Below are 19455 nucleotides of genomic sequence, written 5' to 3'. Positions count from 1 at the left end.
AAAAAAAAAAAAAAAAAAAAAAATCTAAGCTGGAATGCCTGGAAACTCAATGGAGGCAACTGAGTAAAACTTCTGTGGTTGCATTAGGTAAGGAAAGACAATTGAAACAAAAAACAACTGTAAGAACTCGGCACTCAGCTTTCTTTGCTATTTCTAAGGGTTTTGTTTCTCCACTTCATGGAAACTGAATCTGGAAATTGTAGATGATGCGTTTATAAAGGCAGCCTAGGCAACAGGAATATGAAAAATCAACTGACACACTCTAAGAGAAGACCTTGGCCCGACATAAAAAAATTGGCAAATAAACGCATTTAAGTTTTAAGTGTAAACAAAATATGTAATACATATTTACGATTCTCTGCTTTAAATGCTGTTTTTTTTTTTAATTAACTGATCAATCTCCAGCCCCGATTGCTTCAGATAAGAGGGTTTCTCCTGTACAATTAAAAAATGTATTTCTTCAAGTATGCTTCAGAACTGACCACCTAACACAGCCCGGCATCTTAATGCAACAAGTATACTTTAGGCATCTCTGTCCATCCTAAACCCTGACAGAGAACGCTGTTCCTTCCATTCCCTCTTGGAACCATGACGTGGTAAGCATGACTGGCTGTGTAATTTGCAGGGTCCAGGGCAAAATGAACATGTATAATAATTCAAAAATTATTAAAAATTTCAAGACAGCAACAGCAGAGCATTAAACCAAGTATGGGGCCCTGTGCGACCACATAGGTCGCATGCCTATGAAGCCACCCTGCTGGCCAGACACTCACCTGATCAGGTCTAACATGGCATCCACTGAACTGACTTCCGGGCTGCTGCCTGTCCTGTCAATTTCATTCACTTTCTGGGTGACACCAGGCTTGATGCTCACCACCAGCACGATACCTATGACCAAAGATAGCACCCACAGAGCATTAAGAACCTCCTCGGGCACCTGACACCCCTCGTGGATCCATTTTAGAAACAATAGGCCTGGTGGTACCGGGCAATACTGGGATGGGGACCCTGAGGTCCAGCCAAAACGACAAGCCTCAGTGGGGACCTCAGCAGACACCTTTATTACTTTTCCAACTAAATGAAGCAGAAAGAACTCTTCATGTGTGTTTTTAAAAAATGAAGGGGCTGCATTCCACAACTGCTTCTGGAAACACCTGCTGATGAGAATCCTCTTTTTTCTTTTCTTTAGCTTATGAGATCAGCCTAGGCAGGGGTTAGGGTGAGAATAATTCATTTTCCGACTCAGGGCACTCACTCAACATCTTTCTATAACTTTTACCCACAGTTGCTGCTTATTTTTCTGAGGCTCATACAGAATAAGCCCTATCTTCCTTTCATATCACAAGCCTTCAAATATCTGGAAAGCTGTTGTGTAACCCACAAAAGGATTTGGGTTAGGAAGTGTTCCGTGTGACTCTTAGGGGGTGGAATGAGGACAGGAGTTCCAAGGAGAGATAGTTCTTCTCATTGTGAAGAAGAAATGTCTAAACAGAGAGCATCTGAAAGCCCCATTTTGGCCTCTGGAGGTAATGGGTTCCTCTTGAGGTGTTCAAGCAGTGGTGGGAGGTTTTAGGAAAGACCAGGTTGTTTGACTGGAGGGGAGTGAAGAAGAAAAGGCCCCATGCCCTTTATCACTCTTCCCAAGGAGAAATGCTAGTCCAAGGGGGCGGGACTTAAGGATGCTGAATGCATCAGTTTTGCTAATGGGAGGAGTCACTGGGTAATAGAGGGGCAATGAATGGGTGTGGTCCACTCTTCTGTCTCAGGGTTGCAGTAAATAGATAAGCCCAGCTTTGTTCTTTGCGTTGGCCTCCCTCAGGAATCTCATTAGGAGATGTAGCTTTGATTTAAGGCGGGGTTCAGGCCCTCCTAAGTCCCCTGGCCTAATACCACTAAAATGTCACCACATCTTCATCACCTTTTATGAGTTCATTAAAGCAGAGCTGCAAGGGTCAAACTGGCTGCAACATCTGAGTACACACTCCTCTCTTCCCACTCCGGGCATCCTTCTTAAGATGTTACACTAGGTCCCAAAGGATGGACCATACTTTTTTCACAAAAGAGTGCCAAAGGTATAAGAGCAACCATATTCCCTCATTAGAACATTCTCCCTCTTTCAAGTGGAATTTATACTTGGCAAGACTCTGTTAGCTCTGGCTACTACATGAAATTTGAAATGTAATGAAATGCTGTCTTTCTGGAAATACTTTACAATTATACTCAAAGCCACTATTATAGACTAATCATCAAGTTTAAAGATCATATTAGCTCTTGGCTTCATTTCCTTCTACCCGATAAGGTAGATATGGCACAGAACTGTCACCCTCCTTCTGTTTCTTACTAGAGACACTAATAAGCAGTACCACGGCTGAAATTCAGTCAGCCTTATATTGTTCGTATAAAATGTGCTGTGCTGACTTCAAGCCAAAAAGCTTCATAGTAGTTTGACAATTGTACTTTCTGATTTTAAAAAAGTGTGCATTTTTAAAAGCCAACTACTTTTAACTGGAAAGTCACAATTATACAGAAAAATAAGGATTCAGAAATAAATTTTACCCAAAATTACAGCAATGACAGTGGTACAGAAATAATACACGACAGCACGTAGACCGATTTTTCCAGATATGTTGGAATCCAGTGCAGCAACACCTGAAAAGGGGGGAGAAATCAAATTATATTACTCAAAAAAATTTCCAGGACCGGTGGTGATTCAATTCTCAAGGTGTGAAAAAAAGAGCTGAGAGCTATGTCTGCATCTGCTAGGCCTATCTCACACATTTTGTTTGAATAAATGCAATGGGCAAAAGAACCACTTCAACATTCCAAATGCAGAATTAAGAGACAGAAGCCTAGTGGGAGGCAAGTTCCCCTCTGGCTAATCCCTACTACTTTAGCCCATAGTGAGTGCTGTGTCTTTGGCTGCTCTTGGGGGTGGTCATGAGACAGTAAAAGGAGTCCCCCCTTCTGCATCCGCTCTAAGAACTTTATCAAGATTTGTACATTATATCACTCAACATTCTTTTGGGATTCAGTATCAAGGAAAAGTTTACCTTGAAGAACTAAGAAAGTTCTTTCATCACATAATAAAAACCATGTAACTCATGATTGTTTCCCTTTCTGCCCTTTTTTGTCAGGGATCTCACAGTCAACTAAAAAAATAACTTTTACATGTGATTATAATATATATGTTCATTGTAATTATCTGAAGAAAAGAAAAAAACATAAAGATGAAAACAAAAATCACTTCATGCCATCAGCTGTAGTCAATATTCTGGTGAATTTTATCCCCATATTTTTTTCTCAATTTTTTGTAAACATGGCTGAGATAATTTGATAGTTTTTAATCCTCTCTCTTCTAAATACTGTATTATAAGCATCTTTTCTTATTGTTACAAATTCATCCCACAGATAATTTTAAAGGCTACATAATCTTCTGTCATGTGGCTGTACCACAGGTATTTAATCATCTACTTAATGATGGATCTTTAGACAATCTCAGGGCCAAATTCAATAATAAATCACAGTAATTTCATTATCCATCCTGGCTAGCAAATTTCCTTCTTTTCATGATTTTTAAATTGCTTTTATGTTTACAACCTTATTCTGTATGGCTTTGATTGTGAGACTCCTTACAATCCCAGTTGGAGTTGGGATATAAATAAAAATTTCCGAGGGCACAGGTAATCAGAGACTTAGGACCACATTGTTAGATCTAGTTTCAGATGGTCTTTGGCTGCCAGTAAAGTGACTGAATGTTACCTGACTTGAAATGGTTGTGTAGAATGCCAAGGATAGCTGTAGAGGTGGAAGGCACACATCCCTCCTTGCTAGAAACCTCTGCGTTCCATCAAAGATGCTCATATAAATGGAATCAAATGATGCATCTCTCTAACTGGACTGCTTCTACGTGGGACACGAGGCAGGTTCAGAAGCGACCAAGTCATCTTTCAGCAAACCGTCATTTGAAGGTTTCAGACTACCCTGTCCGACTTCCAAAATGAGAATCACATTTTGAATCAAACGATCACCATAGAAAGTGATTTTTGAGTCTTCAACACACGAGTTGTTCCATAACTGTTTGCAAAACCTGAAGTACAAGGTAGCAGGAAAAACGAAGAGGTTGTCATGAGACAACCCGGAGGAAAAGGTCGTAAACCTGCAGGCTATCAGCAAGCACGAGTAGCTTTTATATTCACTCCTCATGCCATAAAAGGCCTATCCTTTTTTTTTAAGTGACTAGGGGATTATGCTCCCCACATATAATCGTACATAGTTGACGTACAGGAAAAATCTGTAAGGAAGCTCTCATGATGATGATGACAGAAAAAGTCATCTCTCACTCTAAACACGCCATTCCTCTGGCTGTTGATTGCTCCTTATGAAGTTAATATTTTGAGAGAAGGGGCTCTGGCCTCTAGCAGTCACCCCAGGATGTTGTTAAGGGCTCATTAACCAACCTCCGGAGTAAGACTGTGCAGTTACCATATGATGGGTATACTGCAGTCACATACTAGAATAACCTGGATGATAGATCCTGTTCTCTTTCTTTGGGAAAAAGAATGTGGTAGGCTGAGCAGACTTTCTTTTCCTAATGTTAAGACAATTAAAAACAAGAATTCTACAAGAAACAATAACAAAAAAAATTAAGAGACACTGAAGGCTACAACTCAGAAACCAATGAACTATCTCATTTAGCTTTGGTCTCTTAAAAAAGAGCAAACACTAATGCAAATATATAAGCTTGCTAAGTGTATTATTTGATTATAAAATGTTCCTATTCCATTTTTGAGCTCCATACATTATTTTGATAAACAATTATAATAATTATTCATAACAATAATGGTGGGTTAAAAAAAAGAAAATCACCAACTTAACAGCACTCCAAGTAACCTGTACAAACACCTGTATCCCTGATCTAACAGAAGATGTATTTTCAGATATATTGACCTTTGTCAGACATCCAATTTAAGCATCTCCCAGTCCCTAAGGCACTGACAAGTGACAGGCTCACAGGGTGGCTACAGAACTGCTCTCAGGTATGTGTTTCATGCCCGCTCAGGATTTTCTTCCAGCAGTGAAACAAATTAAATCTATGTGGGTAATTGTTTCCAGCATATATGGATATGTCTTAATTTGTCTTGATGATTTGGTCATGGGCTGGTGCCTCTGCTTTTATTCCAGGTCCCAGATGGCAATAAAAGGCTTCATAATAATGAGATTCTTGGCGGAAATATTTTAAACAAATACAGCCCCCGAAGCAGTCAGCCAGCTCCTCTCTGCTGGAGTACAACAACTCTCTTGTAGTTACTTTTAGGAAGAGCTTTGTTCCCCATCTCTCAAATCTACCTAGGTCCTACAGTTCTCTTGGATATATCAGAAGTGTATTCAAATCAACAGTCACACTTCTCCACCTCTCTAGAGTTACCACGCTAACTTTCTAGCCACCACTGATTGGGGGCAGCATTCACTCAAATCCAGGTTCTCAACAATTTTTAACACAATGTTGAGGATGAGGGGTGGGTGACTGCCATAAAGGGAGGGAACATATGCAGGGAAACAGCCTAATATTTGAAAACCTTTATAACAGGAACATTACTGAACTTATTAACATGAATATAAAATGTCTGGATGGGTGGTCTAAACACCCCACCTGCCAGTAATAATGATAATTATAATAAAAATGAAAATGTTAATAGACACTGTGTACTGAGCAATGACAGCATGTTAAGTGCATCATCTCCTTTTATGCTTACTATATAACCCCATGAGCTAGGCCTTATTACTCCCATTTTACAGAGAAGGCTGTGGCTCAGAAAGGCTAAGTGACATGCCAAGGTCCTACAGCTGGTGAGTGGTAGAGCTGGATCCCAATCCAGGTTTGACCCCAAGGGCCAGATCTTAACCACTATGTCCTACTGGGTCTATCCACGTGCTATAAAATTCTAGACCAGCACTGCCCGTAGAACTTCCTGTGACGATAGAAAGGTTCTTGGTTTGTGCTGTCCATTGCAGTAGCCCCAGCTACACATGGCTAGTGAGCACTTGCAATGTGGCTAGTGTGACCGAGGAACTGATTTTAAATTCTGCTTAATTTTAATCGCAATATAAATAGCCACATGTGGCTAACGGCTACCATACTGGACATCAGCATAATCTCTAGACCTTACCAGAATGTCCAGCATTTAGTGGGTGCTCAGCAATGTTGAATGAATAAACTCAAGCTTAAATGTGCTACAAAATTCAGTGCAGGGCTTCCCTGGTGGCACAGTGGTTAAGAATCCGCCTGCCAATGCAGGGGACACAGGCTCGAGCCCTGGTCCGGAAAGACCCCCATGTGCTGTGGAGCAACTAAGCCTGTGCGCCACAACGACTGAGCCTGCAAGCCACAACGACTGAGCCCATGTGCCACAACTACTGAAGCCCGCGCGCCTAGAGCCCATGCTCCACAACAAGAGAAGCCATTGCAATGAGAAGCCCACGCACCGCAATGAAGAGTAGCCCCCGCTCGCCGCAACTAGAGAAAGCCCGCGTGCAGAAACAAAGACCCAACGCAGCCAAATATAAATAAATAAATAAATGTATTAAAAAAAGAAATTCAGTGCAACCTGTACCTTGATAGCACAGGGGCGGTGGAGAGGATGACGGTAAACCTGATCAGCCATCATCTCTTGGTGTGCTTTTCCATCACCATGCTGACCATAGTGCTCTAAGGCCAGAGGCTTATTCTTTTCTGGATCCTCTGTGTGTTAAATAAGATGCTTTATGAATTTTGTACTCGATGCTTTCCATGTGACAGAAAAAACTGCACTTCTTATTGGTATTCCTCTCCTCACAAAGTGAGCCCATTTCAAAGATCCACTCCCGTGTAAGAGATTAGGAACTTGGCAGGTAATCTTAAAAACCACTCATACAGGGCAGTTTGGTATGGTTCCCAGAGCGGCCAACAAAAATACTTTTCACCCATAACAGACCTCCATGTGAGAACATATTTAGCATCTTAGTGTTTTTCTTTTTTTTTCGTTATTGTGTGCTCCACCCCACTCACCCCTCCTCCAGTCTTAGATATTTTTTCCTCATTGCCATCCCATGAAATTTTAATAGCACAAACCGTTCATCTGTTCACGTACTAAATGTATATACGTGCTCTTTACATGAGACGAGTAAGTCCCCCCTCCACCCTAGGAACCAGCTTTTGCTGCCTCGAGGCCATATTGCTCCTGTTGAGAACGTGTGGTCTAGCTCAATGGATGTTGTCCTGCAAATGGTAACTTAATCCAGACCTTGGACTCTGAAGACAGCGCTTTTCAAGTGCTCTCTTACATGTAGCTGGTGGCTACTGCAATGGACAGCAAAAATAGAGAACAATTCCATCATCACAGGAAGGTCTACTGGGCAGCGCTGGACTAGATTTTGTAGCACATGCATGGGGCTAGTATGAGACAGTGGTTGAGAATATGGCCCCCTTGATAAAGGAGAATGGGGAGCTATTTATGAGTACAGAGTTTCAGTTTGCAAGATGAAGAGTTCTGGAGATGAGTGGTGGTGATGGTTATGCAACAATGTGAATGTACTTAATGCCACTGAATTATACACTAAAAAATGGTTAAGATGGTAAATTTTAGGACTTCGCTAGCGGTCCAGTGGTTAAGACTCTGCGCTTCTAAAGCAGGGGGTGCAGGTTCGATCCCTGGTCGAGGAAGTAAGATGCCATATGCCACAGGACATGGCCAAAAAAAAAAAAAAAAAGGTAAATTTTATGTTATGTGTACTTTAACCACAATTAAAAATAATTTTAAAGATTTAAAAGTCTTACAGGTGAAACATCACCATAACGTGGTGGGTTTTACTCTAAAGAGCCTCCTGGATTCCTGGCTTTCAGGCCACGCCTCATGCCTGGTGAAGTCTAGAGGACCGCCTCTCCTTACGGTCCACTCCCAAAACTCAATTCTTCTGGAAGCTAACACCTGCCCTTTAGCAACTGACAAATGAGAGGGAACTGTGCACTAATATACTGCAAAGCAGGTGCGACAGGATCTGCACAGAAATCAAAGGTAAGTGTTTGAAAGTTTATAGCAATTGAACAGAATTTTGTCTGTTGAATGTAAGAATAAAAAATCGGGCAAGTGTTTTGTGTGTCTTTTCTTTTTTATATCTTCTTCCTAGTAATTCATTTCTATTATAGTTTACAAAGATTATTGATCCATGCAGATTGGAAATTTAAAAAACTGGATCTTTCCCACCCACTTTAAAAACTGGAGCTCTGTAAAGCACTGGTGCAGAGACCTGGTACCATGGGCTTTCAGAGGAGCCAGAGGTGTCACCAGGCTGAGGTGACCAGAAACAACTCGCAGCAGGCAGCATTAAGATGTGCCGGATTCTGACAAAGATTCTTTGCTTGGCCACACTTTAGTCAGGCTTCTGAACCTTCTCTTAGGCCCATCTGTGTACTTCCTTGCAAAATACACTTTTAGCAAGAACCCTGCTAAGTCAGTTTAGCCAGAACCCCCTACCCTTGATATCTGATCATCCTAGACATCTGATCAGGTCTCTTAATCCTCTACCATCTCCCAGATGATGTCTGATTACTCTGGCCTGTCTTCAACATCAATCTTATTGGGTCAGTTTAGCCAGAATCCCCCTTACCCCTGATGTTTTCTCTTAATAATTATCCATCCCGCGGCCCCCACCCCCGTTGCTCCTTGGCTATAAATTCCCATTTCCATGCTCTATTCAGAGTTGAGCCCAGTCTCTCTCCTCCACTGCAAAATCTCATTGTAGTGGTCCCTACACTTGTCTTTATGGTCCTAGGTCAAGTCTGCCTTACCATCTTTAACAAGTATCACCGAATTTCTTTTCTTTAACAAGTCCAGTTACCCGTGAGTCCAGGATTGTCCTTTAAAAACAGGGATAGTTTTGAGGCTGAGCTGTGGCCTAGAAACAGAGGTAGTCCTTGGAATTTAGGGGCACCTGCTAGCTCTTTAAGAAACCACACTTGTTTTTTCACCTCCGGAGGAGGCTTGGATGAGCTGGGGTGCTGGCTCCTGACCAAAGCAGTAACAATCTACTAGAATTTTTTTTATGAAAACACTGCAAAGGAAGCGTGGGCTAAACAATAGTATGTTTTAAAGATAAACAACTGAGGGCAAAAGACTCCTCTGAGAGCTCTCTGATTAAGCTACCACCCACCTGAGAACAAAATTTCGTGATGATCTCTCCCCACCTTGCCATTAAGGTATCAGAATTAACTGTTACTGGAAGATTTTTGGGTCTGGCGTCTGATGGTACTTCACAATTGTGAATGGACACATCATTCAAGAAACTCATTGCACTGGGGCATCCTCTTATCCAGAGGACTCCTGTCTCTCCATCACCAGCAGAGAGGCCACCGGCACATGGAGAAACAAGTATGGGCTTCGGTGGGACCCCCTGGGATCACATCTATAAAATGGAGGATTTTTTTTTTAAAATAAATTTATTTATTTTTGGTTGCGTTGGGTCTTTGTTGCTGTGCGCGGGCTTTCTCTAGTTGCGGCGAGTGGGGGTTACTCTTCGTTGCGTTGCGCAGGCTCCTTGTGGTGGCTTCTCTTGTTGTGGAGCACGGGCTCTAGGCACGTGGGCTTCAGTAGTTGCGGCACGCAGGCTCAGTAGTTGTGGCACCTGGGCTTAGTTCCTCTGCAGCATGTGGGATCTTCCCGGACTAGGGCTCAAACCCGTGTCCCCTGCATTGGCAGGTGGATTTTTAACTGCTGCACCACCAGGGAAGTCCCTAAAATGGAGGTTTTAAATGCCTCTACCTCGTAAAGTGTAATTGTGAGGAGCAAAGTGAACAACCCCATCTTGTACAGCTGTTGTGAGGGTCAGAAACAGTACCTACAGCACGCCTAGAACTTAAATTTTACTCAGTCAATAGCCTCCGTTATTATTGAATGAAATGATCAATATGAAATGTGTCACTGGGCACATGGAAGGCACTACACAAGTGTTAACTCGTTCATTCCCTCACTCCTACCATAATCCTTCTGTATTCCTTCATCACATGGCCACTAAAGAGGTCTTTTTAAAACATAAATCAGGCCATTTCACATGCATGTATAAGCCTCTCGTTGCACTTAAGGTAAAATAGAAAACCTATGTATGGCTGCCTGCCCCCAGGCACCTCTTCCCAGGCTCTGGTCCCCAGGCAGCAGAAGGTTCCAGAATGGAGCCCGAGACTCTGCATCAGTCCTAGGTGCTGCTCTTATGATCTGTGTAATCTTGGAAAATTGGCTGAATCTCTCTTCAATCTCCTGTTTCCTCATCTCTGAAGATAGAGAGGTAAGGTCCTACTTACTTTCATTGGGTTGCTATGAGGATAAAGAAATAAGTTCATTCCCCAGAGAAAACAAGGCTAGCTATGCTCTCACTTTGTTGATTCAGGGGGCCCTGGATTAATACTCCTGGGATGTTAAAAGGGGGAAAGAGAAAAGGCAGAGGGCAGCATGCAAAATATATTTCTGTGCACGCTTCACCTATGACATCTATTTTCCTTAGAGACATTAATACAAAGAACTGCCTTGAAATAGGTTCTATCACCTCCCAGACTATTCTGTGAAGTTAAAAAAAAAAAAAAGATCCCCAGCAAATGAACTAAAGGCTCTCACTTGCAGCCTTTGTCAGCAGGTCCACATTTGATGTTCAAAACATCTGTCAAGAAGCAATGGGCTGGTCTCCTGGTTCTTCAGCAATCCAGGTGCTGTTTTAACTTTTTTTTTTTTTTTTTTTTAATATCATAGAGGACAGTGGTATTTGTAGTTGGGCCAAGTTTTCAGAAGATTCAATGAGCTTTTATAGGAGGCTTCTTGTTCAATAAGCATTAAACACACCTCAGAGGATCTAAGGAGCTCAGCCGCTCTCTTCAAAGTCCGTGCTTTGACATCAGGATAACTAACAGCTCAGTGAGACTTTTTTGGCTTTCTACCGCAAGCTAATTATTACCGAGCTCTCTCTTTGCTTCTCCTTACCTTACAAAGCTGGTAGCTCAGGCATCTGGGTAGAGGCTGTTTGTATGCTGAGGAACTTAACACTGCTGGCAGAGCAAGCCTTTTCCTATTATTTTCATTTCCAGAATGAACGCATTGTGTGAACTCACCTGTGTGGGCTTGATTCTAATACTGACCCTGTAGCTTCTGATGCCAACATTGGGACTGTCTAGAAACCTCTGATAGTATCAGACAAAAAAGAGTAAGTTAAAAAATTATATAGCTCTTCCAGGGCACTATGACATAGTATTATCATTATCCCTATTTTACAGTTGAGGACGCGTTAAGTAACTTGTTCAAGGTTTCACAGCTAGTAAATGGCAGAGCCAGGATGCAAACCCAGGCAGTCTGGCTCTTAACCAGTAGACTCTCCTGTTCCTCTGTGATTGATACTGACAAAGATTCTTTGCTTGACCACTTTAGTCAGGCTCCTGAACCTTCTCCTAGGCCTAACTGTGGACTTCACTGTAAAATCTAGTTTTAGCAAGAACCCTGCTAAATCAGTTTAACCAAAACCCCCATACCTCAATATCTGATCACTCTCCATATCTAATCAGGTTCCTCATTCTCCACCACCCCTCAGGGGATATCTGATTAACCTGGCCTGTCTTCAGCAAGAATCCTGTTAAAGGTCAGTTTAGGCAGAATCCCGCTTACCTCCGACGTTTCCTCACAGTAACCTTCCATCCACTGTTCTCACTACTCAGTTTCTTGGCTATCAACTCCCAGTGGCTCATGTTGTATTCATTTGGAGTTGAACCCACTCTCTTTCCTCCACTGCAAAATCCCATTGCAGTGGTACCTCTACCTACCATGATGGAATAAAGTCTGCCTTACCATCTTGGACTGTCACTGAATTTTCTTTTAAACAATACTTCCTCGCTTGTTCAGGGTGTTCCTTTGGAGATAATGACACAGGTGGGAGTCACTGCTCTAACTTGCTTCGCATGCCTACAGGCTCACGTCGACCTCCCAGGAAGGCGCACAAATCACATGAAGCCATGCCCTCAGCCTTCCATTCTCATGCCTCCTCCCCAGGTTTGCAGCATTCCAGTCCAAGTCTCACTGTCCTCCCAAGATGCCATGCCTTCTGCTATTTTCTTCTGCTTGGAATGCCTGCCTCACTTCATCTGATTCCTATCTCTTCTTCAAAACTCCACCCAATGTCCCTTCCCCGTCCTCATTCCCACAAAGCACTTATCACACAGCATTGCAATGTAGTTTCCCTTTCTTGAGGGACAGGACTTCTCTTTATATCTTGTATGCCCAGCACAGAGCCTGGGACATTGAAGATGAAATGAATGAATGAATGAATGTCGTTTCCCAGATCCATGTACTCCACAAAGGAGGTTCCTTAGAATCCTTGCATGATTTCTCACTCATTTTTTCTATTTTTTTAACAGGAGAAAAGTATACACATTTATTTAATACAAGTTTTACAGGACATGGAAGCCCTCATAAAGAATGAAGTCCCAAAGAAATGGCAAAACCTACTTGCTTTCACATTAGGTTGACAAAGAGAGGCAATTGAGGCAATTGTGGAAAAGTGACTCAAGTATATGAGGCTCACTCCTTTTTTTTTTTTTTTTTTAAGAAACAAAACCAGGTTAACTCAGTTGAACAGAGCTGTGAACCAGTCTAGCAGCACTGGGTTAGGCAAAAGGAAAGCTCATTCAGGGTGGACTCTCTGGGCTTCACTATGTCAGGGACTGAAGCAGGGAATAGTCTTGCTGCTTTTCTCTTTATTACTGTGGCCAGTGGCACATTCATTATGGGAACTCCATTCCTTATGTATACAATGTACCCCTTCCTTCTTTGGAGAAAACACGTTGTAGAAACCCAGTTAATATAATAAGTCCTCTGGCTTCAATAACTGTGTTCTAACACAACAAAAGTTTCTTGTTGGTCTTAGGGGAATGTTTAATTCATGTGTGCGAAGCTGTTTAGGCCATCTTATTTTCTTGGTTCCCAAACAAATCTGGGAAAAGAGAAAGGAGGCACTTCTTGAAATGCAGGCAGAGTCCAGTGGTTCCAGATAGTGCAAATGAGGTAAGATGTTCATTCTCAGCCTGTGTGATTCTAAGCTCCAGCAGTAAGTTTTAAATTTATAATCCATCTTGAAGTGGCAATTTTCGTAGAGACTAAACTATATAAAAAAGCCACCAATGTTTCAAGAAAAGCATGCATACTTTCCCCCATAGATGAAGTTGATATTGGATGCTCTTAGTTACCTAATAGCAAGCTGTACAGCCAAGTGATATGTGAGTCTTCAACTCTTATACCTTCTGGCCAACAAGGGGACTCATGGACTTGCGTGGCTAGCAGAAGACCTGGGATCCATGACCAGGTGGATGGTAGGAACTTCAGCCTCTCACAGGGTTAGTTTGTTTTCACACAGTTAACCAGTGTTTTCTGAATTAAACTGAACCTGTTTCAGGGAGGCACATGCCATGATTCTTTGCACTGGAGGGTGTGGGACAGCTTCCTGGTACACAGCCGATTATGAGTAAATGAATACGTATCCTTAAAAAAAATGCCCTCCCCAGCCTAGATGATCCCAGTATGTCACCACCTGCAAAGTCTGAATTTAAAAATAGGGATCTTGGGCTTCCCTGGTGGCACAGTGGTTAAGAATCCGCCTGCCAGTGCAGGAGACACTGGTTCAAGCCCTAGTCTGGGAAGATCCCACATGCTGCAGAGCAGCTAAGCCTGTGCGCCACCATTACTGAGCCTGCACTCTAGAGCCTGCGAGCCACAACTACTGAGCCCACGCGCCTAGAGCCCGTGCTCCGCAACAAGAGAAGCCACCGCAGTAAGCCTGCGCACTGCAACGAAGAGTAGCCCCCACTCACCGCAACTAGAGAAAGCCCTTGCGTGGCAACAAAGACCCAACGCAGACAAAAATAAAATAAATTAAAAAAAAAAATTAAACAAAAATAAAAATAAAAATAGGAGTCTCCAAATACCTTGATACTTCACTTTATCTGCTCCATCCTTCATTCTTGTGTGTCTTCACTTCTTATAAGTAGTATTTGCTTGGTGTGTTGGTTTGTCACTCAGATTCCATCTCAATTAGACTGTATCTTGAGAGTTAGAATCTAGTCTTAAATTTATCTCACCAGAGGTCAGCTGCCAGCTGGTCTCCTATGATTTTTGTAAATAAACATTTTATTGGCAACGCAGCCAGGCCCAATCATTTACATATTACTGACTGCTGCCCTTCTGTGATAACCAGTTGGATAGTTGGGTAGGGACAGTATGGCTCAAAAGCCTAAAATATTCACTATCTGGCCCTTTACAATAAAAGCTTCCAGATCCCTGCTTGAAAGAAAACCTACTCACACATATATTCTAATAAATACTGTTTCTATCTAAGCCTTAATAAATACTGGCTGTTGCTTAATAAATACTGTTTAAATCAAAGCCTTCGTTAAACCAGTAATGGAAAACCTTTGCCCCTGGAGGTGCGGTCAAATGGTTGTCATTGCAGCTTCTGCATCAGGGGAGTAAGACAGCATTCTGGAAAGATGCTCAGGGAATTTCTTGGAGCAGGCACCAAGGAGCTGTTCCATTCCTGTGCTGGAGGCTCCAGTCATTATAATTTGTATATTAAAGAAAATGTGACCTGAATTTAAACTCACTGGCTGATAAGAATGGGCCAGGATTTTCCAGAGCCACAATTCTAAGGCATGGCCAAAAGCCATTTCCCCTGCTATTTCCCTGGTGGTGTGATATAAATACAGCTTACAGACCCTAATGTTAACAGAGACTAAGCACTGATATTCTGCACATGGCACACGTGTGTCCCTCAGGATGTAAATTAAGGGTAGGATTCTGTTAGTGCCTACACTATCCGCCTCTGAAAATGCCTTGAGATTATGTCTATTGTGCCTCCTCTCTCTCTTTTTTTTTAATTAATTAATTTTATTTTATTTTTTATTTTTGGCTGCATTGCATCTTCGTTGCTGTGTGCCGGCTTTCTCTAGTTGCAGCGAGCAGGGGCTACTCTTCTTTGCTGTGTGCAGGCTTCTCATTGCGGTGGTTTCTCTTGCTGTGGAGCACAGGCTCTAGGTGCATGGGCTTCGGTAGTTGTGGCACATGGGCTCAGTAGTTGTGGTTTGCGGGCTCTAGAGCACAGGCTCAGTAGTTGTGGCGCACTGGCTTAGTTGGTCCGTGGCATGTGGGATCTTCCCGGACCAGGGCTCGAATCCATGTCCCCTGCATTGGCAGGTGGATTCTTAACCACTGTGCCACCAGAGAAGTCCTTCTTTTTTCTGTTTTAAAGCAAATTCCAGACATTATGTCATTTCATCCCTACATAATTCCACACACTTGATAAAAGAGCATTTTCTTACGTAACTAAATGCCATTATCACCGCTAACAAAATTATCAACAATTTCTTGATACCATCTCATAACCATTGTATATTCAAATTTCCCTGATTAATGTGACATCTGATCCTCATCATCACGTAAAGAGATATTCTTCCTGTTAAAACAGCTATAAAGTAAGTAGTTTTACATCAGCAGAGGCTTTGATGGCAGAGGTTTTTTTCCTACGTGTTATGCAAGATTATGCATAAGCACAGATCATTAGTCTTAGGTCTCAGTTTTGCTTGTCTCTACCACTAATTTATGCATCCTTAGGGCACTCACTCAACTCTCCCCCACTTCCAACATGTATTCTCCTTTGTCCTAATAAATGTATAAAATAAGCTCTTGACCTGCTGGATTTATAAAGGCTTTCAAAACTTGAAAACTGTTCTTCCTGTGTATTTTCCATAGCCATCTTCTGCTTTACTCTCCTGGTTCTGTGCTGGGTGGGGAGGTTGAGGACCACTGCAGGGTTTGGGGGAAGGACCACACACCAGGTGAAGGTGGTGCTGAGCTGCAGGGACAGGGAGCAGAGCTGGGGAGGAGAGTGGGAGGGAAACTACCAGAGGGAAGGCTGGAGGAGCACAGAGCAGAATCCATCCTACTTTCTTCTTCTGGAAGGAAGGAAGGAAGGAAGGAAGGAAGGAAGGGAGGGAGGGAGGGAGGGAGGGAAGGAGGGAGGGAGGGAGGGAAGGGAGAGAGAGAGAGAGGAAGGAAGGGAAGGAAGAAAGAAAATACAAAACAAAACAAAAATAACGTGTGTTTGCCTTGAAAATGCAAAGAAAGCTCAGTGAATCACTTTTTCTTAGTATCAGGATCTAATCATTGTTAGCCATTTGGTTTTGATCCCAACTCTTAAAATGTATATACATTTTAATAAAATTTGGATTGTACACAATATCTTGCTGTTTAATTTGTTTTATCCTTCTACTTTATATTGTATCAGGAACATTTCCACCTTCATTAACTATGTTTCCAAAACAAAGTGTTTAATAGTTGCATAGAATCCTAACTTACAGGTATAACATACATTTAGACAGCTTATAATTTATCACCATTATTAAAAAAATGTTACCATGAACATCCTTGTACCTAAATCTTTGAACATATCTCTGGTTATTTCTTAGCGGTAAATTCATCAAAGTAGAAATACTACGTGGAAAGGTCAGAACGTGCTCCAAACTGCCCCCAGAAAGTTTGTTCCAATTATACAGTAACTGAAAGTGAATGAATGAGCCCATTTCCCCATAACCTTGCCTTCATATTGTTATTATTTTTTCCTTTTAATCTGACAATTTAAAACACAAATATAGCATCATCGTTTCCATTCTGCTTTGTTCATGTCCCTTGAATCTTTGATCATTTTATCACTTTATGTCAAAAGAATGGGTAGTTGTTCTGATTTCTAACTCCTATTTAACTGCTGGGGATTTGGTGAAGGAAAATTGTAGAAATTTCCAGACCTGTGCTATACCTTCAAAAAGCAGCTAGGCTATGTGAATGGAATGCTGAGGGTTGCAAATTATTTTCCTAGATTATTTGCAAGGCTGAGCTAGCACCCAAAACAGCCAGACTGCAAAAATCTCACTAGTTATTGAATACCAAGAGCAGTATATATTTTCAAACATCCTACAACTAGTCCATAGACGTAAGTATCAATCACTAAGTAGTTTATGAACTTCGTGCAATCGCATGTAAAATACAGTATATATGTACAATCGTGAACACTTTTCTTGGGAGAGAGTCCAAAGCTTTCATCATGTTCTCAAAGGAGCCTAAGAAGAGATTAAGACTCTTCAATATGGAGAAAATTCTAAGGGGTTGTAATGGCAGTGTCTACAGGGAAAGGCAGGTAATGTAAATGAGTGAAGTAGATGAGGTATTAGGCAATAGGGAGTGGTGGGGACTGTGGCATCCTCAAATGCATTTGCTCCAAGTAAACAGAGTAGCTGTTTCTCAGCTCCAAACCACTGTTGGTGTGTGGGAACATGGCTCCAATGTTTCCTGATCTTATTTTTTTTTCAGAGGAAGCCAGAAATCTGGATGCTTACATGAAGTCTTCCAAATTTTAAATGCTTACAATCACTTCTACAAATAAACAAACATTATATGGTACAAATGACTGGTCTGCTGATTTGGCCCTCTGGCTGCAGGGCCTAAAAGAAGCCAGTCATTTCAAAACATAATTATACTCTCTTTAGGTCTGTAATAGGCCAAGAACACCAACACCCAAGGGACTCTAGTCTGATTGGAGTTTGGCACTTCAAAAGGTCAATGGCCAGATCCACAGCTCAAGCAATGCATTGCTGAACGCAGAAGATCCTGACACCCACCCTCCCTTAACCCAGCCAATGTCCAGTACTCTACATAGATCAGTCCTAGGTCTCTTTAGTGGCAGTAGAGAAAAATGTTCTAGAAGAGGCCATGCCGAGAACCCTAACTGCCTGGTTGTATAAAACCATGATTTTCAAGCTGGCAACACTAGTGATTGCCACATTTTACCTACTGCCAGAATGAAGGTAAGGACAAGAAACTATGGAATGCACAGAGAAGCTTACCATACCCAGACAAATGACATTTTTGTAAGCCAAATTAATCTCTATCTATATCAAGGCGCTTGTTCTTTAAAGAGACCCTGCAATATAATGATCTATAAGGAAAAAATCATTTCCAAATTCAACTGCATCACAAGTTCAGATTTAAGAAAACCAGGTTTTTAAAATATGGTGCCAAGCCATCATTAAACCTTTTCCACAGCATGTGACTGCTGGTCCCCTGGGCAAATTTCCAAGGCAAGTATGTAGCAAGTTCTGAGTTCTGTGGAGAACTGGATGTGAGTGAGGAGAGGGGACAGAGGACTCTGCAGGCTGCCGCTGACAGGGTAGGGGGCAGGACGGATGCAGCTGAGAAACAAACGAGTAAACTACTGAAAACATGATCAATACTGACAACCACATTTTCCCTGAGGATACCGGCTGACATCTCATTGACCAAATATGCCTTTTCTTTTCCTTCCTCATAAGACGTTATACGGCTGGTCAAATGAAGATCTGAGCTGCGGTGGACAGTGCTACAGGCAGAGCAATGCCACAAAGCAATGCCACTTTGTGAATAATGAAATATTTCACTCAAGCAAATATACACTTTCCAAGTGAGGGGTGTTTTGTGTGTGTGTGTTTGTGTGTGTGTGTGATACATCAAGTGCATTTTGACTTTTTCCATAATAAGAAAAGAACAACTCAGGTGATGGGATGGCTCCTTAAATAATCATGGAGAATGTCAGTTTTCTCAAGGTACCTGTAATCATGCTGGATATAATTAATGGTAAAACGATGAGTTTCAGCATTCTCATTAGAATTTCTCCAGGAAAGGAAAAGTAGAATTTCTCCAGGTTAGAGAGCTTGCTGTATTCTCGAACCAAAACGCCTATGGCAATCCCTAAGAAAAACAAGAATTGGAAAGAAGAAAGGAACAACATTGAGTTCTTCTGTATAAATTTCTACGGAAAAATACCACCCCCAGTGCAAATTTTAGTGGCAAGAAAAACAATTTTGATGATCTCCCATGAGTCTGTAAATGTGAAGACTTAAAAAACAAATCACATTTTAAAAGGTAAAGAGTACAAGTACACGTTATTCAGCAAATCTGGAAAAAGTGTAGTTTGTGTGAAAGCTTTTGTTTTCATTTCTTTTCTTCCCCTTCAATTATATTTATTATCATGACAAAACATCTAAGAATACTGTGAGAAGGAAAAAAAAGTTCATCTTAGTCAACCCAATATAACTATTGTTTTTACACACCACTTTTATTCTGTCTACCTATAGATATTTTACATATTTTATAGTTTACATATCAGTTTGTATTTTTCTCATATTATTTTAATAATAACTTTAGAAATACTCTTCTCTTTTTTAATTGAAGTATAGTTGATTTATAATGTTGTGTTAGTTTCAGGTGTACAGCAGTGATTCAGTTTTATATATATATATATATATTCTTTTTCAGATTCTTTTTTTCCCTTATAGATTATTACAAGACATTGAGTATAGTTCCCTGTGCTATA

The 19455-nt window shown here is 41.5% G+C and overlaps 1 protein-coding gene across 1 annotated transcript in view; it reads right to left on the bottom strand.

Moving 5' to 3' along the window:
* SLC1A1 (solute carrier family 1 member 1) overlaps positions 1 to 19455 on the bottom strand; it is a 63393-nt gene that overhangs the window by 19489 nt on the left and 24449 nt on the right. The window contains exons 2-4 of the mRNA XM_024734313.1: positions 18690 to 18830; positions 2557 to 2649; positions 774 to 888 (exon numbers count right to left, since the gene is read on the bottom strand). Coding sequence (XP_024590081.1) covers positions 774 to 888; positions 2557 to 2649; positions 18690 to 18830 — 349 coding nt within the window. The remainder of the gene's footprint in view (positions 1 to 773; positions 889 to 2556; positions 2650 to 18689; positions 18831 to 19455) is intronic.

The sequence above is a fragment of the Neophocaena asiaeorientalis genome, unplaced genomic scaffold (assembly GCF_003031525.2).
Source record: "Neophocaena asiaeorientalis asiaeorientalis breed wild unplaced genomic scaffold, Neophocaena_asiaeorientalis_V1.1 scaffold256, whole genome shotgun sequence".
NCBI classification, from domain to species: domain Eukaryota; kingdom Metazoa; phylum Chordata; class Mammalia; order Artiodactyla; family Phocoenidae; genus Neophocaena; species Neophocaena asiaeorientalis.
This window is presented reverse-complemented; position numbering and strand designations above follow the sequence as displayed.